Source organism: Dendrobates tinctorius, unplaced genomic scaffold, assembly GCF_039654945.1.
Source record: "Dendrobates tinctorius isolate UK_male_01 unplaced genomic scaffold, ASM3965494v1 ptg000005l, whole genome shotgun sequence".
NCBI lineage: Eukaryota > Metazoa > Chordata > Amphibia > Anura > Dendrobatidae > Dendrobates > Dendrobates tinctorius.
In genome coordinates this window covers 23,919,320-23,946,797 of record NW_027361673.1, presented here as the reverse complement: position 1 = coordinate 23,946,797, position 27,478 = coordinate 23,919,320, and the positions used below count along the sequence as shown (strand labels likewise).

The 27,478-nt window shown below is 42.4% G+C and overlaps 1 protein-coding gene across 1 annotated transcript in view; it reads left to right on the top strand.

Moving 5' to 3' along the window:
* OSBPL10 (oxysterol binding protein like 10) overlaps positions 1-25,279 on the top strand; it is a 664,525-nt gene extending 639,246 nt beyond the window's left edge. The window contains exon 12 of the mRNA XM_073568669.1: positions 19,029-25,279. Coding sequence (XP_073424770.1) covers positions 19,029-19,073 — 45 coding nt within the window. The 3' untranslated portion in view covers positions 19,074-25,279. The remainder of the gene's footprint in view (positions 1-19,028) is intronic.
* The last annotated feature ends 2,199 nt before the right edge of the window (positions 25,280-27,478 follow it).

Genomic DNA, 27,478 nt, shown 5'->3' with positions numbered 1-27,478 from the left:
GGCAGAATCCAGAAAAGCAAGGAAAACAGAAACAAAACATAAATGCAAACAGGCAAAGCAGAAAACTTAGCTTTAGGGAAGCAGGAATCAGACTGGTGTCCTAGAAGTCCACAGAGAAATCACCTGCAGGGCAGAAGGGCATCGGCAGCATTATATCCAGTCAGTGACTCCACTCAGCCAGTCATCCTCATTAGGCTCAGGTGCCTGATAATCAGGCTCATTACCTTCCTTTACCAGAATAGGGAGTTCACCAGACCTCAGTGACGAAGGGGAAAATGAACTCACAACACTTGTGGATGGGATTGAGAGTAAAGTGTCAGTTTTTGCTGATTACACAACACTTTGCAAGGTAAAAAACATGTGGGCAAAAACATGTTAAACTAACCCCTTCACGACTTTAGACGTTTCCATACGTCCAGGTCAGCTGGTACTTACCGACCTTGGACGTGTGGATACGTCTTGGCAATTTTGCATGTCCGGACCAACCCGACCTATAACTCTGTCCCACTATTCAACCCCTTTAGTGAACACTGTATAATAATAATAATAAAAAAGAAACAGAAAAACAATGCTTTATCATCATACTCCTGAACAAAAAGTGGACTAAAACGCGATCAAAAAGACTAATGTAAATAAAAATGGTACTGCTGAAAAATCATCTTTTCCTGCAAAAAACAAGCCACCATACAGCTCCATAAAAAATTAAAAAGTTATAGCTGTTTGAATGAAGCGATGCAAAAATAATTATTTTTACTATAAAATTGTTTTTATTGTGTAAAGGCACCAAAACATATAAAAAATATAAATATGGTATTGCTGCAATCATACTGACCCAAAGAATAAAGCTGCCTTATCAGTTTTACCACACATGGAATGCCTTAAAAAATAAACAATTCCTGAATTTTTTTTGTTTATTCTGCCTCCCAAAAATCGAAATAGAAAGTGATCAAAAAATGTGATGAGACCAAAAATGGTACCAATAAAAACGTCAACTCATCCCGCAAAAACAAGCTGTCACATTAATTTGTCATCAGAAATATGGAAAAAATTATAGTTCTCAAAATATGGGGATGCGCAATAAAAAACGTCTCTTTAGTGTGTGACGGCAGCCAAACATAAAAGCCCGATATGCAGTAAATCTTGAATATCTGTAATCGCACCGACCCAAAGAATAAAGTCTCCTCATCACTTATGCTGCACGAGGAACGGTGTAAAAAAAATAGAACCAATTCTTTGCCTGCTGTTGATTTTTTTTTTCATTCTGTCTCCCAAAGATCGCAGTAAGACTCGACACACATTTATCCTGCGCTCTACGCTGAGCACTTACATTGAGGTTTCCGTGTAAATCTCTGAAATAACTCAGACAGAGTCCCCGGCGGAAGATTACCTATAATGAGGCACTGTGGACGCCGTCTGACCTGTGATCCAGCGGTGTCTATCTTTTGATTTGGAGTGCATAAAAGTGCCGTCGGCCATAGTTTTGTATACCTCTGAAAAAAAGGATTTTTTTTTTGAATGGTGTCATTTTTGGGTATTTTCTGTTATATACACCCCTCAGTCACTTCAAATGTCATGTGGTCCCTAAAAAAATGGTTTTGTAAATTTGAAAAATGAGAAATCGCTGGTCAACTTTTAACCCTTAAAACTTCCTAATAAAAAATAGATGTTAAGTCAACATGTGGGAAATATTATTTATTAACTATTTTGTGTAATATAGCTCTCTGATTTTAGGGCATAAAAATTAAAAGTTTGAAAATTGCAACATTTTCAAATTTTTTGCCAAATTTCAGTTTTTTTCACTAATAAACACAAGTCATATCTAATAAATTTTACAACTATCATAAAGTACAATATGTCATGAAAAAACAGTCTCTGTATCATTGGGATCCGTTATAGTTTTCTAGAGTTATCACTTTATAAAGTGACAGTGGTAAAAATTTTAAAATTTGGACTGGTCATGAAGGTGCAAACAGCCTTTGGGTGAAGGGGTTAAGTGTCATGATCCAGGTTGGATGATTACAGTTAAAAGCACATGTAACCTTTTTTTTTCCTTAAGCTGTGTGCTTAAGTTTGGTTTTGCCCCCGGTGGCCATTAGGATTATTACACAGTGGTGTATTTTGTTCAAGATTGCCCCCGGTGGTGGTTAGCGTTATTACACGGGAATCACTAACAGGTGTGATTCCTCTGGCTTAACTATAAAGATGTGTCATGTGCTCTCACTGGTGTTGGTGATAGTGTTCATTTCCAACCATCCTTGGGGGAGAAAGGAGCTAGAGAGAGTTCCTTGCAGCACAGTCAGAGTTCTGGTGTGGAAGAAGTCAGAGGGTATTTCCTTGCAGCTCTGACAGAGCTTGGTGGCAGCTATTCAGGAGGAAAGCTGCATTCTGGTGGTGGACTCTGTTGCTGGGAGCAAGAGCAAGAGAGCAAAGCTAAGTGGTGTTTCCCTGTTTGTGCCTTTCCTTTATGTGTGTATCAGTGCAGTGGTGGGATTAGTCTCTGCACAGGCCATTTCACTAGAAAGGGGTAGGTGCAGGGCGAGCTAGGGTTTAAAGGTATCCTGATCGGCGCCCAGTGCGGAACTGGCCTAGGGATCGGTAGGAATGAAGAGACACTGACTCGGGAGTGCAGGAGGTCTCCACGTCCCCATTCCCTATCGCAGGGCCCACCATTGTAATTGTTTCCCCTTATTATTTAAATTCGCCCTGCTGGAGGCGGTGTATCCAATTTCACGTGTATTTCTGAAATTCGCCTGCTGGAGGCGGTGTATCTGGCTGCACGTCTTATTATATAAATTCGCCCTACTGTAGGCGGTGTATCCAGGGTCGCGTGTGTCATATAAATTCGCCCTGCTGGAGGCGGTGTGTCCAGTCACATGTTGACCATTACATTAAGTTATTGTTGATAAATGTAGAGTAATGCACCTAGGCCACAGTAATCATATTGTTGCATATACACTGCTCAAAAAATAATGGGAACACTTAAACAGCAGAATATAACTCCAAATAAATCAAACTTCTCTGAAATCAAACGGTCCACTTAGGAAGCAACGCTGATTGACAATCAATTTCACATGCTGTTGTGCAAATGGAATAGACAACAGATAGAAATTATTGGTAATTATCAAGACACCCTCAATAAATGAGTGGTTCTGCAGGTGGGGACCACAGACCACATCTCAGTACCAATACTTTCTGATGTTTTGGTCACTTTTGAATGTTGGTTCTGCTTTCACACTCGTGGTAGCATGAGAAGGACTCTACAACCCACACAAGTGGCTCAAGTAGTGCAGCTCATCCATAATGGCACATCAATGCGAGCTGTGTCAAGAAGGTTTGCTGTGTCAGCGTAGTGTCCAGAGGCTGGAGGCACTACCAGGAGACAGGTCAGTACACCAGGAGACATGGAGGGGGCCATAGGAGGGCAACAACCCAGCAGCAGGACCGCTACCTCTGCCTTTGTGCAAGGAGGAACAGGAGGAGCACTGCCAGAGCCCTGCAAAATGACCTCCAGCAGGGTCAAAATGTGCATGTGTCTGCACAAACGGTTAGAAACCGACTCCATGAGGATGGTCTGAGTGCCCGAGGTCCACAGATGGGGGTTGTGCTCACAGTTATATTCTGTTGTTTAAGTGTTCCCTTTATTTTTTTTAGCAATATACATTAAACTAGGGATAGATGACAGAATAGCTTACTTTCACAGATTTCAGCTGGACAATTTCCTTATGTTCTTGGAGGTTATGGGTGTGTCCTGACTTTAACTCTATCTATGTCGATTTGACAACTAGATAATTAAAAGGGATATGAGATCAATCTTTTACTGCATAATGAGAGATTAGAAGTATGTTGCCTCAGAGATTAACTCATTTACATGTATAAATACATGTGTGGTCAACACCTAGAGATGGCACATGATTTATTCTTTCCAAGAATCTTACAGCTGACCAGAGAACATTCAGAATGTGTGGAGCAGGCAGCTGAAAAGAAATGGTTCTTTCCAGTTAGAGTAGTCACACTGTGGAATGTAGTAAATGCAGATGCATTTTTTGGGGCTGAAAGTCCCCCTCTCGGCTTATAAGTGTCATATACTGGGGGTCGGCGGGGGAGGGGGAGCGGGGGTGTCAGAGATCATACTGTCTCTGCAGCCCCCCCGCTTCTTCTCCCACGGTCTCAGGCACCCTCCTTCAGTGGTCACGTAGTACCGCTCATTAAAATAATGAATATGTGCATATTCATGACTTTAATGAGCGGTACCACATGACCGCTGAAGGAAGGAAGAGCTGCCGGAAGTCCGCGCCAGGAGGGGCTGCAGAGACCGTGCCAGGAGGCGGTAAGTATATGCGATATTCACCTGTCCCCGGTCCACTGCTGCGGCCACTCTGTCCTCCGTGTCCTCTGTCTGTAATGTTCAGGTCAGAGGGTGTGGTGATTTAGTCAATGCGTGCCGCGCCCTCTACCTGCACAAATACTGGCAGAGGGACCCGGAAGACAGCGGCGCGCAGCAATGGACCGGGGACAGGTGAGTATCTCAGGTGCCGGGGCCCTGATCCAGCGGTGACAACGGCACCTGGCCCCCAGCGACGAGAGGTGATTATGTCATTTTTTTTTATTTGCAGCAGCATATGGGGCCTATTCTATGGGGGCATAATGTATGGAGCATCTTATGGGGACATAATGTATGGAGCCTCTTATGGGGGCATAATGTATGGAGCATCCTATGGGGGCATAATGTATGGAGCATCTCAATGGGGCATAATGTATGGCGAATCTTATGGGGCATAATGTATGGAGCATCTTATGGGGCATAATCTGTGGAGCATTTTATGGTGCCATAACCTTTATGGAGCAGCATATGGGGCATATTATTCTATGGAGCATCTTATGGGGCCATTATTAACCTTTGTGCAGCATTATATGTGGTGTATTTTGTATGGAGCATCTTATGGGGCCATCATGAACTGTATGGAGCATTATATGAGGCTCCTGATTCAATATGAATATTCAAAAATATTTAACCTACTGATGTCTCAATTAATTTTACTTTTATTGGTATCTATTTTTATTTTTGAAATTTCCCAGTAGCTGCTGCATTTTCCACCCTAGGCTTGTGTGCGAGTCAATAAATTTTCCCAGTTTTTTCTGGCAAAATTAGGGGGGTCAGCTTATACACGGGTCGGCTTATACACGAGTATATACGGTAATTTGAAAAGGTCCAGATGCTTATCACATATCAATATGAGGGCTTATAAATAATCTAGTGACAAATAATGTATACTTGATCAAGAAAGGTTGAACTTGATGGACCTGCTTAATTATATTTGAGCATCTGCATACAGTTAATTCAGTCATTCATTGTATTGGTTGTGGGCCTATGTGACACAATAGTTTATTCAAATGGTACAGGAAGGAGTCATGTAGGTTGAGTGGATTACTTATTATTTTCTTTGAAACAGTTGTTCCTGCTGATTCCTGGATTTTCCTGTAGCTCTCTACAGGTGGCCCTTGGCAGATGACGATTTTTCTGATTATTCTTTTCAATTCTCTGTCTGAAATCTTGCAGGGAGAAACTGGTTGTGGCCTGTTTATGATGAAATGATGATCTTTCCACTTCCGGATTATCGTCCCAACAGTGCTCACTGGAACCTTCAGTAGTTTAAAAATTCTTCTGTAACCAATGCCATCAGTTTGTTCTGCAACAATAAGGTTGTGAAGGTCTTGAAACAGCTCCCTGGTTTTACCCATTATGAGATGTTTGTTGTGTGACACCTTGGTAATAGGACACCTTTTTATAGACCGGAAGTTGAAGGAGCTGATATTATTTTCCGCTAAGTGGCAAGATTGCTTTCTAAATACTGATAGATTTAATCTGGTGTCATAACTGTCCATGGATTTTTGCACCTCTCTTTCTTCATGTATTTAATACTTTAATGAATACTTTCATTATTACACATAACTTAATTTATGGACATCTGTGGTCTCATTTCTTTGCCTGTGTGGAGTGGATGGGTTGTTACAGGCATTTGGTGAGAATTATATGTCAATAGCACCTTTTAGAAATATATTTACTTAGAAAATTGGTGATGCGTTCAGTACTTATTTCACGTGCTGTATGTCTAAATAACATCTGGCCATCAGCTATATTTTCTTCACTGATGACCCAGCAAAAATGTTTTTTTTAATCTTATTTATTTTCTAATAGACATCATAATCTAAAAAAATGTTTCTACATTACAACTCTAAAGTAAGATAAATTTGATTAATGCAAGCTGTGCTGGATCTGCCTAAGGCTGCATTCACACATCTATGTGAGTATTACTATCCAAGAGAAATTGACTGTTTGTTTTTTTTTTCCTCCGGTGATGCCCTAGTTGCTTCCATTTTTTTCTCATCTATTTTTTTTTTCACTGAAAAAGGTAGACAGTCTGAACTTTTTGTACCCTTTGACTCTTAGCAATAGAAGACTGAAGTGCATAGTATGTCTTCCATATTTCATATATTTTTTATGGATCCAGAGAGATTTTAATGGTCTAGTCAGATCTGAAAAATGGATGAGAATAGGACATGCTCAGAGTCTCACTGACTTCAGGCACAGATCCGTTTTTAGAATGCAAATGTGTATCGATCAATGAAACCTTACGAGTTTGTGTGCTGTTTGAGAAAGAAATGACCGGACACGGACCTGTCACATGGATGTGTGAATGCAACCTAATGTGGCCACTATGGCTACAAATATGAGGCTGTATCACGTCATACATCTGGTCTTTCTCAGAAATGGTCACTGGTCTCGAAACAATTTAAAGAACTTCTTAATATGAAATGTATATTCTGTTAATACTTTCACATATTCTAATCAGTGTTTTTTGTTCCTTGTCATTTTATCTATTTTGTCCCAACAAATAAGGTCTGCAATAGTCTATTATGGCTGTGGCTTAATCACAGAGAGTAATTCATTCTTGCCCTTGCAATCTTATGATTACTTTTAAAATTCTCTTGGGAAAGAAACAATTGAATGCTGATTTTTGTTCTTTTTTTTCCTTATATCTACCATACTAGAACAAAAAAATCCACACAAATCTTTGCACATAACCATTTCAGGATATTGTTGACGGGTTATAGAAACCGTTCTTCTTAGAGGCTATAAAATTGGTAAGAGTGAGTATTTAGGATGGTTTTAATCATGTCAGTGCACATTATTCAGCCTTCCCTTTTTACAATTAAGAATAGTATGCTACATATCCTATACACCAGACAAGTCACCACGAGGAAACCAGAGAGCAGACAGGTCGGCACGAGGAACCAAGTGAGCAGACAGGTCGGCACGAGGAAACCATTCACCACACAGGTCGGCACTAGGAAACCAGTGAGCAGACAGGTGGGCACGAGGAAACCAGTGAGCAGAGAGGTCGACACGAGGAAACCAGTGAGCAGAGAGGTCGACACGAGGAAACCAGTGAGCAGAAAGGTCGGCACGAGGAAACCAGTGAGCAGACAGGTCGACACGAGGAAACCTGTGAGCAGACTGGTCGGCACTAGGAAACCAGTGAGCAGACAGGTGGACATGAAGAAACCAGTGTGCAGACAGGTGGGCACAAGGAAACCAGTGAGCAGAAAGGTCGGCACGAGGAAACCAGTGAGCAGACAGGTCGGCATGAGGAAACCAGTGAGCAGACAGGTCGACATGAGGAAACTTGTGAGCAGACAGGTCGGCACTAGGAAACCAGTGTAGAGCAGCAAAGTTCATCTGTCAATGCAGCTTCCAAGGAAAGTAAGTGGTACTCAGAGTTAGCGTAAAGTCAATAATGTTGCCATAATGAAGCATATCCAGAATATTATAACCAATTCCTGTAGGATAACCATATCATTTCATATAAAATGATGGCGGATCAGATGTGAAGCTGGCTGTGACCCTCTTCATGACTCTCACACTATACTTTGGCCTGATATATAGTAGACTGCTTTCATTTTTCTCTTTGTAGTTGAAAATGAAAATCCTCTTTACCGGTACTCATTGGTATTCACTTCTCTTTGGAAGCCGTCTGTAACATTGTAACACGACCGCTTTGATATTTAAATTTGTTTTCCACCTTAAGTCAGTGACTTGGTGAAGTGGCATCCTTATTAGCACTTCCAATTATTATTTCTCATGGAGCTTGCCTAGATTTTATGCGCACTTTATGAATGTATGTGTTTAGACCATTTTTATATGTATTAATTTTGCTGTACTCCCATCGGCAGGATTTGTAAAAAGAAAATCAATGAATGCCCTAGGTAAACTGTAAATGGTAATATCCATTCACTGTCAAGTCATTGCAGCAAGATTCCTTTCATTTGCGGTGTTTGGTGAGCGAGAAATAAATTAAATATTACTCAGGATACCAGTTCATGACTTATTCATGAATTCAGCACGGACAGTCTTTCATTCTCTCACCGGTATTGATTGAATACCTGAGGAAAAAAAAAAGTTTCTTAAGGTAAAGTGCAAAGTCAAAGAAAACCTATTACATCATGTTGAGCTGTAAGACACTCAATCTAGGAAACGCCAAACTTTTAAAATGTACACGAGACTACGAAGAGGTTTACCAGGATGAAAACGTTTCCAACTCAAAGGATTTAGCAAATTATTCTTAATTATTTATCTGAAAGGGAATATATTATGTATTTCATCATCTAGGTAACCTGTCAAAGGTTAAATAGCTTGGAAATAATTAAACAACTTGCTCTTCCACCTCCTAAAGCCTTTAGAACTCCTGTAATTATAGACACAACCCAAGGATAATCTGTAAAAATAAAACAAAACAAACAAAAAAAAAAATTTCTGTGGGAGTCAGTTTGGCTACGTGCATGGTAATTTGTAAAAACAAATAGAGATAGAGAGAACACAATATGGCAATAGTCTCTGAGACCTTTCCAATCGATCTCTGCCTTGACTTCAGCAGCTGCTTGGTTTTACAGGATGGGGCTAGGGAGACACTATTTTAGAGATGGGTACTGATCCCACCCGGGGCACCCAAATCTATCATATATATATCTAATATATAAAGCTCAAAGTGTGTATGTGTGTATGTGTGTGTGTATGTTTGTATGTCCGGGATAGGCATCTGCACCGTCACAGCTACAGCCACAAAATTTGGCACAGTCACACGTCTGGACCCCGAGAGCGTCCTAAGCTATGTTGTGAGGCGAAATTTTAACCCCGCACGTTTCAATTCACCAAACAATTTTGCCCCTATCTACATACTGGGGGAAAAAGTGTGTGCGTGTCAAGCCCCGCCCCTCATTGTGATGTCACAATGCCCCTATTTGCATACTGGGGAAGCAGTGTGTGCGTATCAAGCCCCGCCCCTCATTATGATGTCACAATGGTTGCCATGGCGACGCTGATGTCATCAAAGGTTGCAAGCCCTGCCGCCGCTCATTATGATGTCATAATGGTTGACTATGGGATGGAGGATGTGTGATGGGTATATGGGCACCGGACTATGGGATGGAGGATATGTATGACGGGTATAAGGGCACGGGACCATGGGATGGCGGATATGTATATGGGCACGGGACTATGGGATGGAGGATGAGTGATGGGTATATGGGCACTGGACTATGGGATGGAGGATATGTATGACGAGTATATGGGCACAGGACTATGAGATGGCGGATATGTATGATGGATATATGGGCACGGGACTATGGGATGGAAGATATGTATGACGGGTATATGGGCACGGGTCTATGAGATGAAGGATGTGTGATGGGTATATGGGCACTCGACTATGGGATGGTGAATATGTATGATGGGTATATGGGCATGGGACTATGGGATGGAGAATATGTATGACGGGTATATGGGCACTCGACTATGGGATGGAGGATATGTATGATGGGTATATGGGCACGGGACTATGGGATGGAGGATATGTATATGGGCACGGGACTATGGGATGGAGGATGTGTGATGGGTATATGGGCACTTGACTATAGGATGGAGGATATGTTTGATGGGTATATGGGCACGGGACTATGGGATGGCAGATATGTATATGGGCACGGGACTATGGGATGGAGGATGTGTGATGGGTATATGGGCACTGGATTATGGGATGGAGGATATGTATGATGGGTATATGGGCACGGGACTATGAGATGGCGGATATGTATGATGGGTATATGGGCACGGGACTATGGGATGGAGGATGTGTGATGGGTATATGGGCACTCGACTATGGGATGGCGAATATGTATGATGGGTATATGGGCATGGGACTATGGGATGGAGAATATGTATGATGGGTATATGGGCATGGGACTATGGGATGGAGAATATGTATGATGGGTATATGGGCATGGGACTATGAGATGAAGGATGTGTGATGGGTATATGGGCACTCGACAATGGGATGGCGAATATGTATGATGGGTATATTGGCATGGGACTATGGGAAGGAGAATATGTATAATGGGTATATGGGCACGGGCCTATGGGATGGTGGATATGTATGATGGGTATATGGGCACGGGACTATGGGATGGAGGATAATTATAATTTGTTATAACTAACCACAGTTAGTTACTATGCCCGGGCAGCGCCGGGCTCTTCAGCTAGTATATATATATATATATATACCATAGTCTTTAGTTATACCTTAACATGGGAGTAGCTCTTTAAAGCAACACTCCGATCAAAGTTTTTATCCTCTTAATATATTGCAATCATCATATTATATAGCACTGTGTACTTACAGTTGCTCTTTTTGCCTTTCTACGCAGTGAATTATTATCTCTTTGCTCTATGTAGAAACGTCTCTTTCCTGTAAGAGTTATCCTCCTCTTCAACTCCTGCTTCTCTCCTCCCTGTTGCCAGAGGCTTTTGTGGTGGTGACTCATGCAGGGAAAAGAGACTTTCTGTTGCCTCATAGAGCTTGGAAGGTGTCAGGAACACCGCATTGTACTTGCTCACTGAGCCAGTGCACGTGTCCTGAGTGTCAGGATCCTGTCAGCGCCGGCGTGCAGCCTCCGCAGAGCAGGGACTCACCCGCACTGTAGGGGGGCCCGGGGTCAGGTACAGCCAGAAAGTACCGATGCACAGGACCTGTGGATGCTGAAGTTTAGCAAGCAGACACGGGACCTACGGTCATGTGATTGCAAGGGGGCGGGGCTTAGCATCCTGCTTAGTGAGATGGAAAGACACTATACAGAATTACTCAGAGTCATGCAAAATGGGGTTCATACACAGAGATAGCCCCGTAACATACCAAGGATGAGACAGAGCGGATAGTCAGGGCCAAGCAGCAGTCAAAAACCAAACAGACATAGAAGATACCAAGAAGAATCCAAAGCAATATCCAGAGAACAGACTGAGTCATACACAGATAATCAAGCAACCAGAACACAGCAAAAACACACTCAGGGGTCACCACACTATGCCAAGGGCAAGAGTATAGCTGACAGGGATGGGAGCGTCCTGAGGCTATAAGAAGCCTCTCCCAGAACCATGGAGAGGCCACAATCATAGCCCCAGGTGTGCAGGTAAGCCTGCACCGGGATCACAACCTTTAACCCCAGAAATGCCAGTCATCAGCACTGGTTCCAGACATTAACCCCACGTTTGCGAGTCAAACCCGCACTGAGATCATGACAGAAGGATTCAGCTAGTCAGTTTTTAATCACATGATGTCATAGACCTAATTGAAAACAGAAGACTTAACTGGGTAGAAGGGCAAAGTGAGCAATTGTAAATACACAGTGCTATATAATATAACTACAATATATTTATATACACTGCTCAAAAAAATAAAGGGAACACTAAAACAACACAATGTAACTCCAAGTCAATCACAATTCTGTGAAATAAACCTGTCCAGGTGTGAAGCAACACCAGTTGTGAATCAATTTATCGTGCTGTGCAAATGGAACAGACAACAGGTAGAAAGGATAGGCAATCAGCAAGAAAACCCCTATAAAGTAGTGGTTCTGCTGGGGAAGACCACAGACCATTTCTATGTTCTCATCTTTTTTGGCTGTTTTGGTGACTTTTGAATTTTGTCACTGCTCTCACTCTTAGAGGTACTATACAGTAGCATGAGACGGTTTCTTCAACCCACAGAAGTTGCTCAAGTAGTTCAGCTCATCCAGGATAGCAAAAAGGGTAGCTGTGTCTGTCAGCACAGTGTCCAGAGCATGGAGCAGATACCAGGAGACAGGCCAGTACACCAGAACGTGTGGAGGGGGGGCCATAGGAGAGCAAAAACCCAGCAGCAGGACCTCTACCTCTTCTTTTGTGCAAGGAGAAGCCAGTACCAGAGCCCTGTAAAATGACCTCCAGCAGGCAACTAACATCCAGGTGTCTGCTCAAACTATCAGAAACAGTCTCCATGAGGAATGAGGAATGAGGGCTCGACGTCCACAAGTGGGTGTTGTGCTTACAGCCCAACACCGTGCAGGGTGATTGACATTTGCCAGAGAACACCAAGATTGGCAGATTTGACGTTGGCGCATTTAGCGCTTCACAGATGAGAGCAGGTTCACACTGAGCACATGTGATAGAGTTTGGAGATGCTGTGGAGAACATTCTGCTGTCTGCAACATACTCCAGCATGACCAGATCGGCAGTGGGTCAGTAATGGTGTGGGAAGGCATTTCTTTGGAGGGCTGCACAACCCTCCATGTGCTAGCCAGAGGGAGGTACCCTGACTGCTTTTAGGTACTGGGATGAGATCCTCAGGCCCATTGTGAGACCATATGCAAGTGCAGTTGGGTTCCTTCTGATGCATGACAATGCTAGTCCTCATGTGGCTAAACTGTGTCAGAAATTCCTGCATGATGAAGGTATTGATGCTATGGACTGGCCTGCCTGTTGCCCAGACCTGAATCAAATCGAGCCGATCTGGGACATCATGTCTCATTCCATCCACCAACACCACATTGCAACACAGACTTCCAGGAGTTGACTGATGCTTTAATCCAGGTCTGGGATGAGATCCCTCATTAGAACATCCACTGCTTCATCAGGGCCATACCTAGGTGTTGTAGGGAGGTCATACAGGCACATGGAGGCTACACTCACTACTGAGCATCCTTTCCTTGTTTGAGACATTTCCACTGAAGTTGGATCAGACAAATTTGATTTTCCAATTTGATTTTGAGTATCATTCCAAATTAATGCCTCCATGGGATGTTAATTTTGATTTACATTGATCATTTTTATGTTTTCTTATTCTCAACGCATTACACTATGTAAGGAATAAAGATTTGCAACTAGAATAGTTCATTCAGTGATATCTAGGATGTGGTATTTTAGTGTTCCCTTTATTTTTTTTGAGTAGAGCATATAAAAATTCTGATGGAAGTGCTTGATTTGAATACATTTTCCATTGTCGCATTGTGGGAGAAAATCACTGTCAGCAGAAAACTTCAATCACTAAGTTCATCCTCAAAAACTTATAACTCTGCTCTCCATTTGGCCAAACAAGCCTCATTCACCATCCTCCTCACATCACTAGCCAACAATCTAAACTGACTTTTCCAAACTTTACACTCACTTCTGAGCTCTAAAACACAGGCCTCCGTCACTAAACTCAGTGCTTCCGATCTGGCCATTTCCAAGAAAAAAATCAACCATATCAGTCAGGACATTTTCACCCAATCCCCTTAGAGCTTGGATCTCCTTCTCTCCCACATCTCAAGTTTACTTTCCACCTTTGAATCTTTCACAGAAGAGGAAGTTACCAGGGTCCTCAGTTTTTCTTGCTCTACAACTGCGCCATTGACGCTATTCCCTCATATCTCCATCAGTCTCTCGCCCCAGTTGTCACTACGTAAATAAAATATTTAACCTTTCATTTTTTTTCTGGTATCTGTCCTTCCTTTAACCCCTTAGCGACATATGTCATGTCCCTGACTTTGATCTGCGCTCTGATGCCTATCCCGCATCTTTCCCTGCACATGACAGCTGATTTATTAATGTGCTAACTAATAATAATAATAATAATCTTTATTTATATAGCGCCAACATATTCCGCAGCGCTTTACAGTTTAACAGTTTCAAAACACAAGTCATAAGTAACAACGCTAACAATACAATAATTAAAGCAAAATAAGACGACCCTGCTCGTGAGAGCTTACAATCTACAATGAGGTGAGGGAGATACAGAGTACAGGTGTGTATTTACAATGGTGTATTTACAATGAAGGTCCAGCCATCTTGCGGGAGTGAAGGATGGATGGAGAATGAGATAGTGAATGGGCTACACACGCACACTTACACAGAGAATGACTTTGATTAGTGAATGTGATAGGCCGCTCTGAACAGGTGTGTTTTGAGGGAGCGCCTAAAACTATGCAAATTGTGGATAGTCCTGATTTCTTGGAGTAGAGCATTCCAGAGGATAGGAGCAGCACGGGAGAAGTCTTGGAGTCGGGAGTGGGAGGTACGGATTAGTGCAGAGGTTAGTCGAAAGTCGTTTGCAGAGCGCAGCGATCGGCTAGGCCGATAGACAGAAATGAGAGAAGAGATGTAAGGGGGTGCCGCACTGTGGAGAGCTTTGTGGGTGAGAACAAGTACTTTGAATTGGATCCTATAATGAATGGGCAGCCAATGTAAGGACTGGCGAAGAGCGGACGTGTCCGAGTACCGATTACCCAGATGGACGATCCTGGCCGCTGCATTAAGTATGGACTGGAGAGGGGATAGTCGAGTGACGGGGAGGCCAATTAATAGAGCGTTGCAGTAATCCAGGCGAGAGTGGATCAATGCAACAGTGAGGGTTTTTGTTGTTTCCATAGTGAGAAAAGGGCGGATTCTAGAGATGTTCTTTAGGTGTAAGCGGCAAGAGCGGGCAAGGGATTGTATATGGGATGTGAAGGAGAGATTGGTGTCAAACATAACACCCAGACAGCGCACCTGCTGCCGGGGTGTTATTGTGGTACCACCCACGGAGAGGGAAATGTCAGATTTAGGGAGGTTAGTAGACGGCGGGAGCAGAAGAAGTTCAGTTTTGGAGAGGTTGAGTTTCAAATAGAGAGCGGACATGATATTGGAGACTGCGGACAGACAGTCACTGGCGTTCTGTAGTACAGCGGGGGTAAGGTCGGGGGAAGACGTGTATAGTTGTGTGTCATCAGCATAAAGATGGTACTGAAAGCCAAATCTGCTGATGGTCTGTCCAATTGGGGCTGTGTAGAGAGAGAAAAGAAGGGGGCCAAGGACTGAGCCCTGAGGTACCCTGACAGCAAGAGGAAGAGGAGATGACGTGGAGCCAGAGAACAAAACACTGAAGGAGCGGTCAGAGAAATAGGAAGAGAACCAGGAGAGTGCAGTGTCCTTAATGCCTAGTGACTGGAGCCTAGAGAGTAGGAGATGGTGGTCAACAGTATCGAAAGCTGCAGATAGGTCAAGAAGAATGAGCAGAGAGTGGTCACCGTTACGTTTTGCTGTCAGAAGGTCATTGGTCACTTTGATGAGTGCAGTTTCAGTCGAATGTAGGGGGCGGAAGCCGGACTGTGAAGGGTCTAGAAGGGAGTGAATGGAGAGGTAACGGGTAAGGCAGGAGTAAACTAGGCGTTCCAAAAGTTTAGAGATGAAGGGGAGATTGGAGACTGGTCTGTAGTTGTTTGTGCAGGATGGGTCGAGAGCAGGTTTCTTTAGTAATGGAGTAACGATGGCGTGTTTGAAGGAGGATGGGAAAATGCCCGAGGAGAGGGAGAGATTAAAGATTGTAGTTAGGTGGGTTGTGACGACTGGAGAGAGAGACTGGAGGAGATGTGAGGGAATGGGGTCGGTAGTGCATGTAGTCGGACGAGAAGAAGAGAGGAGTCTGGAGACTTCTTCTTCTGTGATGGGATCAAATGTGGAGAGTGAGCCAGGGGAGATGTAGGAAGGGATGGGAGTCACAGCACTTGGTGGTTGGGAGCAGATTTCTTGACGGATATTATCTATTTTTTCTGTAAAGTGGGAGGCCAGGTCATCAGCACAAATGTCTGTGATAGGGGCTTGTGCTTTTGGCCTGAGGAGGGAGTGAAAAGTGTCAAAAAGTTTCTTGGGGTTGTTGGCTAGTGAGGAGATCAGGGTGGTGAAGTAGGTCTGTTTGGCAAGGTGAAGGGCAGCGTTATAGGTTCTTAACATAAATTTGAAGTGGATGAAGTCTTCTGGTGTGCGGGTTTTTCTCCATAGGCGTTCAGCACTCCTGGAGCATCGCTGGAGAAGTTGAGTTTGCGATGTGAGCCAGGGCTGTTTTACTCTGTGTTTGGAGGTTCTGAGGGTGAGGGGAGCTACTTGGTCAAGGGTGCTTCTAAGAGTGTCATTGTAGTGATGAACAGCCAGATTAGGACAGGAAAGATAGGAGATTGGGGACAGAGATGAATGTAGGGAATCTGAAAGTGTCTGAGGGTTAATAGCTTGTAGATTTCTGACTGTGTGGTAGGTAGGAATGAGCTGGGGTGGGCGAGGATTTGTGAGCGTGAAGGAGAGAATGTTGTGGTCAGAGAGTGGAAGCGGTGAGTTGTTTAGGTGGGAGATTGAACAGAGCCGGCAGAAGACCAGATCAAGGGTGTTACCGTCCTTATGTGTCTCAGAGGTTGAAAGCTGTGAGAGGCCTAGAGAGGTGGTTAGTGATAGAAGCTGGGATGCAGATGTGGAATTAGGGCTGTTAATGGGGATGTTGAAGTCTCCCAGGATGAGGGTTGGTAGTTCTGAGGACATGAAGTGTGGCAGCCAGGCTGAAAAGTGGTCAAGGAAGTGGGTGGGTGAGCCTGGGGGCCGGTATATGACCGCTACCCTGAGGGAGAGGGGACGGAAGAGCCTGATGGTATGGACCTCAAAAGAAGGGAATAAGAGTGATGGGACTGGGGGGATGACCTGGAAAGTGCATTGTGGGGACAGGAGTATGCCAACTCCACCACCAGGTCTGTTTGTGGGTCTCGGGGAGTGAGAGAATTGTAAGCCACCGTAGGAAATGGCAGCAGGAGAGACAGTGTCAGAATCCTGAATCCAGGTTTCAGTGAGGGCCAACAGATTAAGAGAGTTGTTCAGAAAGTAGTTGTGTAGGAAAGGAATCTTGTTACAAGCAGACCGTGCTACAGCCATGGATGGAGCTAAATCCAGTTAAATCCCGCTGTGCATCTCCACAACACATCTCTGAAGAAAAGCCCATACTTGCCACTACATGATTGCACTACCAGTCCATGTGGATTCCATGCACATCCGACAGGAAACGACCAACATTCTTCTGATATATACTGATGATCACTGCATAAGATAAGGTAATACCAACATAAAAGATGTTCACAGACCCTCTGTAACTTTGAGGGGCTGCATATCTCCGCATAAGAAGTAACACCGCTGATTGTCACTGCCGGGGTTACTCTGCTCACTTTACCAGCGCTCCTCAGATATTCCTTTATACTAGTGTAGCACAGAAAAGGCAAATGATAAAAGGTTTAATGTTGCATTTACTGAGAGTCACATGCTATTCTTTGTGAGCCTTGTAATCGGTTTATGCAGATTTCTGCATGGCGGGTACATTTGTTATGTATGTTTTTTTAGTTAATGATTGCCGTAATCTCTGACTACCAGCACCTGCTGTAGACTTCTATCAAATACATGCAGCAATATATTGAAATATCAGGATGCTAAAGTATTCATGTGAAACGCTATTATATTTGACTATTGTATGTTTTGTATACTGTATGTATAGCAGAGAGCTCCACTTCTGTATAGCATGAAAATGAATGCCAGCCATTCTGAATGACACATTTGAGCTGATGTATGAATGTCAGATTTCCTGAAAGTGTAAAACTAGAAAAATCGTGAAAAAATTAATAAATTATGTGGAACAGCTGTCTACAGTCACCGAGGTAACTCGCCAATATTCCCATATGTATTCCTATAATTGAAGAAGTAAGCCTGTTGTAAAATGCTGCTGCTCCGATTTAGGTTAAGACCAGAGCTGCCAAGGACTCTGCATTGCCCCCCATTATGAGTCCTCCACTGTGGTTAGCATTGAATAATCAAATATTTATTGTTAGTTATTTTTCCTACAGATATATGGTTATCCTTATACTATGGCATACATTGCGTTTTCTCACTGTATCATAAGTTATTTAGCACACTCCCCCAATTCAGATCACAGGAGGTGATAAAGTTAATGGCATGGTTGAGATCTTGTCTTTATACCATCACAAAATAAACATTGATGAGCTAGACGTTAACTGTAAATCAGTAGCTTTTATTGTCAGCTATTCATAAGTTTCTTAACTTTTATTGACAAATACATCAAGTTTATGTAAAAGACTCAACATTTACTGTGTTGACCCTAAAGGCCCCTTTACATTTAGCGATACACCAGCGATCCTACCAGCGATCCGACCCGGTCAGGATCGCTGGTGCATCACTAATTGATCGCTAGTGAGCTGTCACACAGGCAGATCTCACAGCGATGCAGCAGCGACGCAGAGCACGATACTCACCTTTCACACACAGCGATCCTGACGTCCTCCCGCCCGCCTTCACGCGTCGCTGCCAGCAGGAAGCCCAGCAGGAAGCGCCCGACGAGAAATGGAGCCGGACATTCTCGCGCGATCAGCGATAACCAGCAGGGGAGCCGGTCGGAGGTAAGTATCACACATAGCGATATCGCTAGCAATATCGCTAGCACGTCACAAATTCGGTGACGTTATAGCGATATAGCTATGTGTAAAACCCCCTTTAGTTTTCAAGACTTCTGTAGTTCACCCTGACATGCTGGATATCCGTAAAGGCAGCAGAAAATAAGTGTTCAAACCAAGCACAGGCCGTCCACTCCCTATTTAGGTGACAAAATAGTTAAGTGCACCTTCCCAGCTACCATTTTTCTACCTCTGGAATCCCAGAGCAGTCAATCAAGGAAGAGAAAGGTGGAGAAAACCATTAGGTGGGAAGGGGAACGGAACTGTTCGGCCACTACAAAGGGTGCATCAAGGTCCTGTACTTGAAACTTGCACAACCGTCTTATATACGTAGACAAATCTGTTACTTATAGAAAACACCTTTTATTCTTTTCTAGGGTGAAGGCTGGGTATATGTGAACCCTCTTTGGAAAACTCACTAACTACAGGATTTCAAGCCTCCCTGGCAGCTCTTCAGTATTTCATATGGAAAGGACATGCACCCAATACGGACGGCGTGCATGTGGATGAAGAAACCAGTCAGCATAATTCTGCAGCTGCTAGCTTATCTGTGTACTCAAAAGCCAGTCTACATTCTATTTCACAAAGTGTGTAGATATATAAATATATATACTGATGAACTCTCTGTATCAATGCTTACATATAAATACATGTATATACACCAAGTATCCAGGTTTTATATGCCCTTTTGCTATTTTAGTTGCCAAATGATTTTGCACTCTTCAGGTAAAAAGACCACGGCTACCGCCACTTCAATACGACAAATTTTATTAGCTTTTAGTATGACCATAGAGGGAAAATCAAATCGCTTTTAGTTATTGAAAAAGACAGAAAAACCTTTCAGGTATGCGCCTACCACAGAGACCCCCCCAATCTTCATACTGCCCTGCCAATGTACCAGTCCCTACTGCAGTTCTACTATTCTATTCACTATAAAAGGAAAATCAGGGTAAACAGGACTATGGGTGAGACCCAATGAAATGTGACAGGAGAACCCATAGTTTTGAGGGTGAAATAAATAAAATGATAAACTAATCAACATTTGGAATCAATGACTGCAATAAATGTTGGTCAGGGAACGCCTTAAATAGCTAATAAAATGTGTGTACTCAATTCATAGAGTATTTGATTCTGATGCAGATTATATTAACTTATCAAAAAGTTATTATGTCAAAATGCCATATATACTACTTTCTGGGTGGCCGTACACCACTACTATGTATGTCCATGAGGTTTATGGTTGTATTCACTTTTGCTGCAATGTCACTGGAGACCGTGATACCACCATGTGCCTGATGGCTTTATACTAGCATTCATATTACTACCACAATAAAGGGAACTGCAGGCTTACTGAGCAGAACTTGGATCACTGTCATTTCTTAGTAATCAACATTTGACGTGGTAGAACCACCAAAGGTCCAGGAATGAAGTAATAATGGAGTCACTAATATATGGACACTTTACAGCAATCTTAGTTCGGCCTAGGGCCTATTGCGTTACATCTTCATGTTGGATAAAAAAATGCCGACCATATATACTGTAGACACTGAACAGAAATAAATTGAAATTCTCCTTGCTCCGATTTACAGGTCACTCCTGAGGCTATTAGTACTAGTGTAGGTAACAAGGTTTATTGGGAGATTTTCTTTCATGGAGACACCAAATGACATATCTTACAGCATATTGCTTCTAATCTTTTATGGCTGGCACTGTAAGGGCGTTTATGGTTCACACTGGGATGGAAGATATTGTGCTGGCCCTACTTGGGGTATGATGGACATTGTGCCAGTCTGGCTGATGCTGTTTTTGTGGTTCTGTAGTATTTGTCGTTGGCACTATATGGGGATATGGTGGGTATTGCAGCTTGCACTGTTTGGAGTTTTTATGGGGGGTGGCTCTGCTGGGCAAGTGTGGCTAGTACTGTTATTTGGGGTATTGAGACTGCTACCCCCGAGCTGCAGCGGACCACCCTTATAAAAAAACAAAAAACAAAATTAAACACAGAATCTTTTTATGTCACCGCATGGAAGTTAGCTGTGGTGCACTGTATAATTTACGTTAGGAAGATGGACATTAGCCTATATGTAATGACTAGTGATGATCGAATATACTCGTTGCTCGGGTTTTCCCGCGCATGCTGAGGTGGCCTCTGAGTATTTTGGCGTGCTTGGAGATTCAGTTTCTGTCGATGCAGCTGCATGATTTGTGGCTGCTACATAGGCTGAATACATGAGAGGAATGCCTGTTTGTCACAGCGACAGAAACTAAATCTCCGAGCACGCCAAAATACTCGGAGGACACCAGAGCAACGAGTATACTCACTCATCACTAGTAATGACATATACAGTGGGGAAAATAAGTATTTGATAGATACACTGTCAATTTGGCAAGTTTTCCCACCTACAGAGAATGGAGAGGTCTGTAATTTTTATTGTAGGTACACGTCAACTGTGAGAGACAGAATCTAAAAAGAACAACCAGAAAATCACATTGTAAGATTTTTACATATTTCATGCAAAAAAAAGCTAATTAATTTTTTGATGCAATAGGAAAACAGAACTTAATATTTGTAACAGAAACCTTTGTTTCCAATTACAATTGCAATTCTTTGAAGGTGGGAAAACTTGCAAAATCGGCAGCGTATCAAATACTTATATTCCCCACTGTAATATCAGCAATATACAGTATGTAGATGATTACCTAAAAGGTCAATTCTAAACTCTATAACGTAATCATCAATAAATGCAGAAATCGAAGTCCTGCTACATCAATTATAGGAGGTAAGAAACCTTTATTTTTAAGGATAGCGCATAGTGAAAATGTGACTAGAAATCGTTGCAAATATTTTAGCACAGAAACCCATTAGAGACACGTATACATGCCAATAGCTATCCCCCTGTTTCAATAATAATGTTTTCGACAGTAGCTTGAGCAGTTTTTAGTTTGCTACAAAGTATTCACTAAAGAACTTGCATTGCCTGCATATAAAGATGGTGGTCCTTTAGGGCGGATCTGTTACCATACTATAGTGCACAGCTTAGGTAAGGAATAGTATAGAAACAGGTCTGCCGTGCTGTTAGTCCAAGATGCACTCTAAAATATGGTGCAGTTTGCTTAATAGAGCCTGTTGAAGAATTTACGCGTTAGTTATCTACACTGCATTCATGGTGGGATCGTGCCGAGTTTCTTCAAGCTTCCCGACAATACCATTGCCAGTGAATAATGTTCGGCAGTCTATTAGCCAAATATAAACATATTTTTGCCATTTAGGCTGTTACAGCGGACTTGGCTCAGTCATACATTGCCTTATGTACACTGATTCACTTCAAAATCTGCTAAAGTTTTATTGTCATAGTCTTGTCACTTTTGGCTGCAGAAAGAGACTATTAGAGCCCCCTCCGATCGTTCATGAGAATAGTGCTGGTCTATTGTGGAGTTTGCTGTAGGATAATAATATCCTAAGGAGGCATCTCGGAGTAGGAAGAATGTCATGTATCCTACCTGCTAAAACGTTACAATCCTGTCATTGTTCCCTTGTTAATATCACACTACATGGCCTTGACATGAGTTTCATGGCGGCCGGCCAGATTCTTGTAAAAGTAGAGCCTCGCTGTTCTGCTATAGTGAGGAGGTGGTCTGATGCTATGGAGAAAGTCAGCTCAGAATAAGCCCATGTGGTGACAGGTTAACTCCGAGTCCCGCAGGCGATATGTTAACAAGTGACATTTGGTGAACTTGCTTTCTACAGTACCGGAGAATGGATAGAATAACAAAATAGCCCCAGCGTTAGATCCGATCAAAGTCACTGTAGATATTTCCAAGTTCCAGCCTTATATATAAAGAGACGCCAGTTTCCGTGCTTTGTCTCCGTTGTCCTATCTGCTTCATTTATCTCCTGCATTTTATAAATGGAAGAAGCTCAAAGAGTAAAAGTGCAAGGCACCTCAAAGTAGATTAAAGAGACTTTACGGCTCAAAAAATAGAAAAAAGTTATCAAATTAAAAATCAACATCTGTGAAGCTGTTATCACTATTTTGGGAGAAGTTTTAATGATTTGTTTGGATTTTCTGGCTTAGAAAACCCTTGTTCAAATACCCTATTATTGAATTTGGAGATTCTCTGAGGAACCTGCCACAGTCATAATAAATAATAATCTTTATTTTTCTATAGTGCTAACATATTCCGCAGGACTTTTACACACATTATCATCACTGTCCCCAATGGGGCTCACAATCTAAATTACCTATCAGTATGTCTTTGGAATGTGGAAGAACATACAAACTCCTTGCAGATGTTGTCCTTGGTGGGATTTGAACCCAGGACTCCAGCGCTGCAAGGCTGCAGTGCTAACCACTGAGCCGTCATGCTACCCACACGGTGGCTCAGTCATGTATTATAAGGACAGCATATTGATTTCTATAAGAATGTATGCAATCTTTCATTTCTCCGGTGGTGGCACTGTTGGCAATCTGTACATTTGTGCGTTGTGAAAACATTGTAAGGATTAATAAATAGTGAAAAAAAATAAAGGAACAAAACGCTTGTTCTCAAGATTAGAGATGAGCGAATATGTTCGGAAAAGATCATTGAATCCAAATTTGCCATATTGGGACCCTATTCGTGCCGAATTTATGTTTGACGATCGTTCCCGATCTTATTCGCTCATTTCTACTCCCATTGACTCCAATGATATTCGGCTGTGTTCGGCAAATATTGCAAATAAAATATCCGCTTGCGATCGTAATCCGAACCGAATATTGAAAAATTTGCTCAACTCTACTCAAGATCACACAAAGATTACAGTTCATCGCTGGGGAGAGTCTATCACCATGAAAACATCTGATTGGCTTTTACCAAGCATGAATTGTCCAAAGTAGTGACCAAAATTGTGGAAACCTTTTTCAGTAAACAAGTGCATTTGCATAGGCGGCCTCAATAGTAAAAAGCTGGTCACACTTGTCAAACACTATGTTTGACGAGTGTGAGAGTGTGACCAACCTGTCAATCACTTTCCAAGCGATGCTTCAAATCGCTTGGAAAGTGCTTGAGAAAATCGCGGCAAAATCGCGGTGAAATCGCACGGAAAAAAACGCGCAATTTCTGGGAAGGAGTCCGGTTTTCATTGTACGTTTTAAAACGCTACGTGGGCACATAGCCTTAATGAGATATTTCACAACTTCTGAAGGAATATAAGAAGAATCTCTCTGACACTACACAACCAGACTGGTAGAGGTGCACAACAGCTGGTGGTGATCAAAGCATTAAAAGAAAGACTGTCTCATAACAGAAGAAAACCATCTGAGTTTATAGACATGAACTGTCTCATGGTGGTTTGAAATTGAGTGTAAAGAATGTTCCGCTCAGACTGAAAGATTTTGATCTAAACTCTTTAATTCCAAAAAAAAAGCCATGTTTAACACTCAAAGATATAAAGTACTGCAGCGAGCTAAAAACAGCTGGGTCGAGGAATCATGGGAGAGAATCATCTGGAGTGATCAGACCAGAATCTCTCTACTTGGTAGTAATAGCATAAAGTATGTAACAACAGGAATAGAGAAGGTTTCTATGCAGATTGCATTATACCTGCCATAAGGCACCCTGCTAAAGCCCCTATATGCATTAGATAACTGTCAGCCGATCAATATTTTGTCTGACGGGTATCTCTCCTGACTCCCGTATAAACAGGAACACGCAGCTCGGTTGAGTGTCCCTGTGCACTCTCGCAGAAGTTTATCTCTGTGGAGAATAAATGGATTGGTGGCTGAAATTTAGCAGACCATATCCTTCTCATCCCCAATATCATCTGTCAGGGGAGATCGTCAGGTTCAGCCAACTGGGTCTTTAGTGTTAAAAATCTATAACGGCAAAAGGTGTTGGCAGAATTTGTAGGATTAATAGTAGAGCAAATACTTCGTAATACATAAATACAAGACTTTAGCCCAAACTGTTGCCTTCTGCATGGGATCCTAATGAAGGCTTTTATATTTAAAATTATCAAGCTCCACATCGTGATGCAAAACGGGGTTTCAGGATAATCCTATTATATTGCTAGAATGGCCCTAAAATAGCCCTGATCTTAACCCACTCGAAAAAAAAAATAGACAAACTAATACAATTTTGGTTTCACATTCTAACATCTGAAAAGTGTAAAAAAAACAAAAACAAAAAAACACAAAAAACCCCACAACTTTGTTCACTCCATGGAATCCGTTGTAAGTAGAGATGAGCGAATTTGTTTGGATTCGGTTCCAAATATGATAGGAATCGAATATTCTTTTTGCAATATTCGTCGAACACAGCCAAACGTCATTAGTCAATGGGAGTAGAAATTACCAAATATGTTCGGAACTGATCATAAGACATACATTCGGCACGAAAATTGTTCGAATATGGCTAGAATATGTCAAAATCAGATTCAGGGCCAAAATCCGAACAAATTTGCTCATCTCTGGTTGTAAGGCTCTAATTTTGCCTCTAATTGAGGCTAAAGGCTTCAAAACTAATTGCTAACCTACATTGCGAAGTTTGAATTATCTGATTCACATTGTCTGTAGCTACTGTACTATGAATCATTCTTTCATAATATGTGCTGAATTACATTCTACATTAAACTGTCTCTTTAATTTTATGTTTTATGTAATTATTACAAAACAAACTGGTGTCGTGGGCCATAGAACCTCCAAAAGGCACTTTCTCCTTCCTAGTGCTACTGAGGCTACCGGGTGGGGATCCCTGCGGAACCGCAACCTACCTGCTGGCATCCCTGATTAATAGGTCTGGCCCAACGTCATGCGGCCACAATTATATCACGTTCTCGGACTAGAAATCAGAAGAGGCAGTTTGCAGGGCTGCTGTTCAGTGGCCACGGACTACCAATGTGGCCACTAGAACAAGGTTCTGCAAATTGAGTTGCTTGTGTCCAGTTTTACCAATTTTAATCACTAGTGTAGAAAACTTCTTTTACATTTTCTTACATGTAAGGGAATTCTAAAATGCCTTAACCCCTTCCTGACATCACCTGTACATGTACAGTGCAGGTCGGGAGAGAGTGTATAGAGCAGGCACAGAGGCTGAGCTCGCACCATACTCGGCAGATAATGGCTGGGACACAGTTCTGGCATGGCTTCAAAGGATACCATTATATTTAGAGCAATAATGTAAATAGTATGCAGACAATCGCAAGTTCTCGTCACCTGAATTAAGAAACAAATAAAGTATTAAAAGTAAAAAAAAAAAAATTCAAACCACTCCAACTTTTCCCCTTATTAAAAATAAGTATTACAAAAATACACAAACTTGATATTGCTTCATCATTAAAAGTCTAAGCTCTAAAAATATAAAATTAATGAACCCAACTGGTAGACCCCATAACCAGAAAAAAATGCAAGACTCCAAAATTTAATTTTCCTGGTCGCTGTAATGTGGCAAGAAAATTTACGTAAGCGATCAACATGTCACATCTAAAAAATATCAATAAAGATGTCCTTTGCTGCGCTAAAAAACGAGCCCTCTCATCAACCAAAAAATGAAAATATTACTGGTTTTGGAAAATGGCGAAGCAAAAGAAAAATGTTTGCAACTTTTTTTTTACAAATTGTCAATTTTTGTCATCTAATATATAAAGCTCAATGTGGATGTGTGTGTGTATGTACAGTATGTCCGGGTTTGGCATCCGCACCGTCGCAGCTACAGCCAAAAAAATTTGGCACAGTCACACGTCTGGACCCCGGGAGCGTCATAGGTTATGTTGTGAGGCAAAATTTTAACCCCGCGCGTTCCAATTCACCAAACAATTTTGCCCCTATCTACATAATGGGGAAAAAGTGTATGTATTGGCATCTGCACCCACAAAACTTTGCACAGTCACACGTCTGGACCCCGAGAGCGTCATATGCTATGTCGTGAGGCGAAATTTTACCCTGCGCGTTCCAATTCACCAAACAATTTTGCTCCTATCTACATAATGGGGGAAAAAGTGAAAGGAAAAGTGTTGGAGGCAAATTGACAGCTGCCTGATGTGAACAAGGGGGACTTAAAAAATGAGAGCGATGGCGCCAAAGAGTATATACACCGTACATTTGCTAAGGTGGGGCCCTGACATGGGATACTCACTACACACGGGGATATGAACACACACACAAAATGCACCACACACTACCACGTGCTTCAACACATATACCACCCTCAGCACACATTTCACCACACATACACCAACCTCGCCACATAAAAGTCGAAACACAAAAGTCGCCACTCAAAACTCGCCACGCTGTCCCAGAGCTGTTTAAAAGATGAAAAATGAGCTGTGATTGGTTGCTATCAGCAACAGTTTTCTTTGTAGACAGTTCTGGTAACTGAGGCCTATTATTCTTATTTCTATGGTGTTATCGTCCTTCTGTAAAGCTGGAAATAACACAATTTATTACTGTGCCAACACAGACCACACTCTGACACAGACTGCAGCGGGAGCCCAGTATCACACAGGATAGGATTAGATACACTGCTCAGCAGTCAGTATCACACAGGAGAGGATTAGACACATGGCTCAGCAGACAGTATCACACAGGATAGGATTAGATACACGGCTCAACAGGCAGTATCACACAGGATAGGATTAGATACACTGCTCAGCAGTCAGTATCACACAGGAGAGGATTAGACACATGGCTCAGCAGACAGTATCACACAGGATAGGATTAGATACACGGCTCAACAGGCAGTATCACACAGGATAGGATTAGATACACGGCTCAGCAGTCAGTATCACACAGGATAGGATTAGATACACGGCTCAGCAGTCAGTATCACACAGGATAGGATTAGATACATG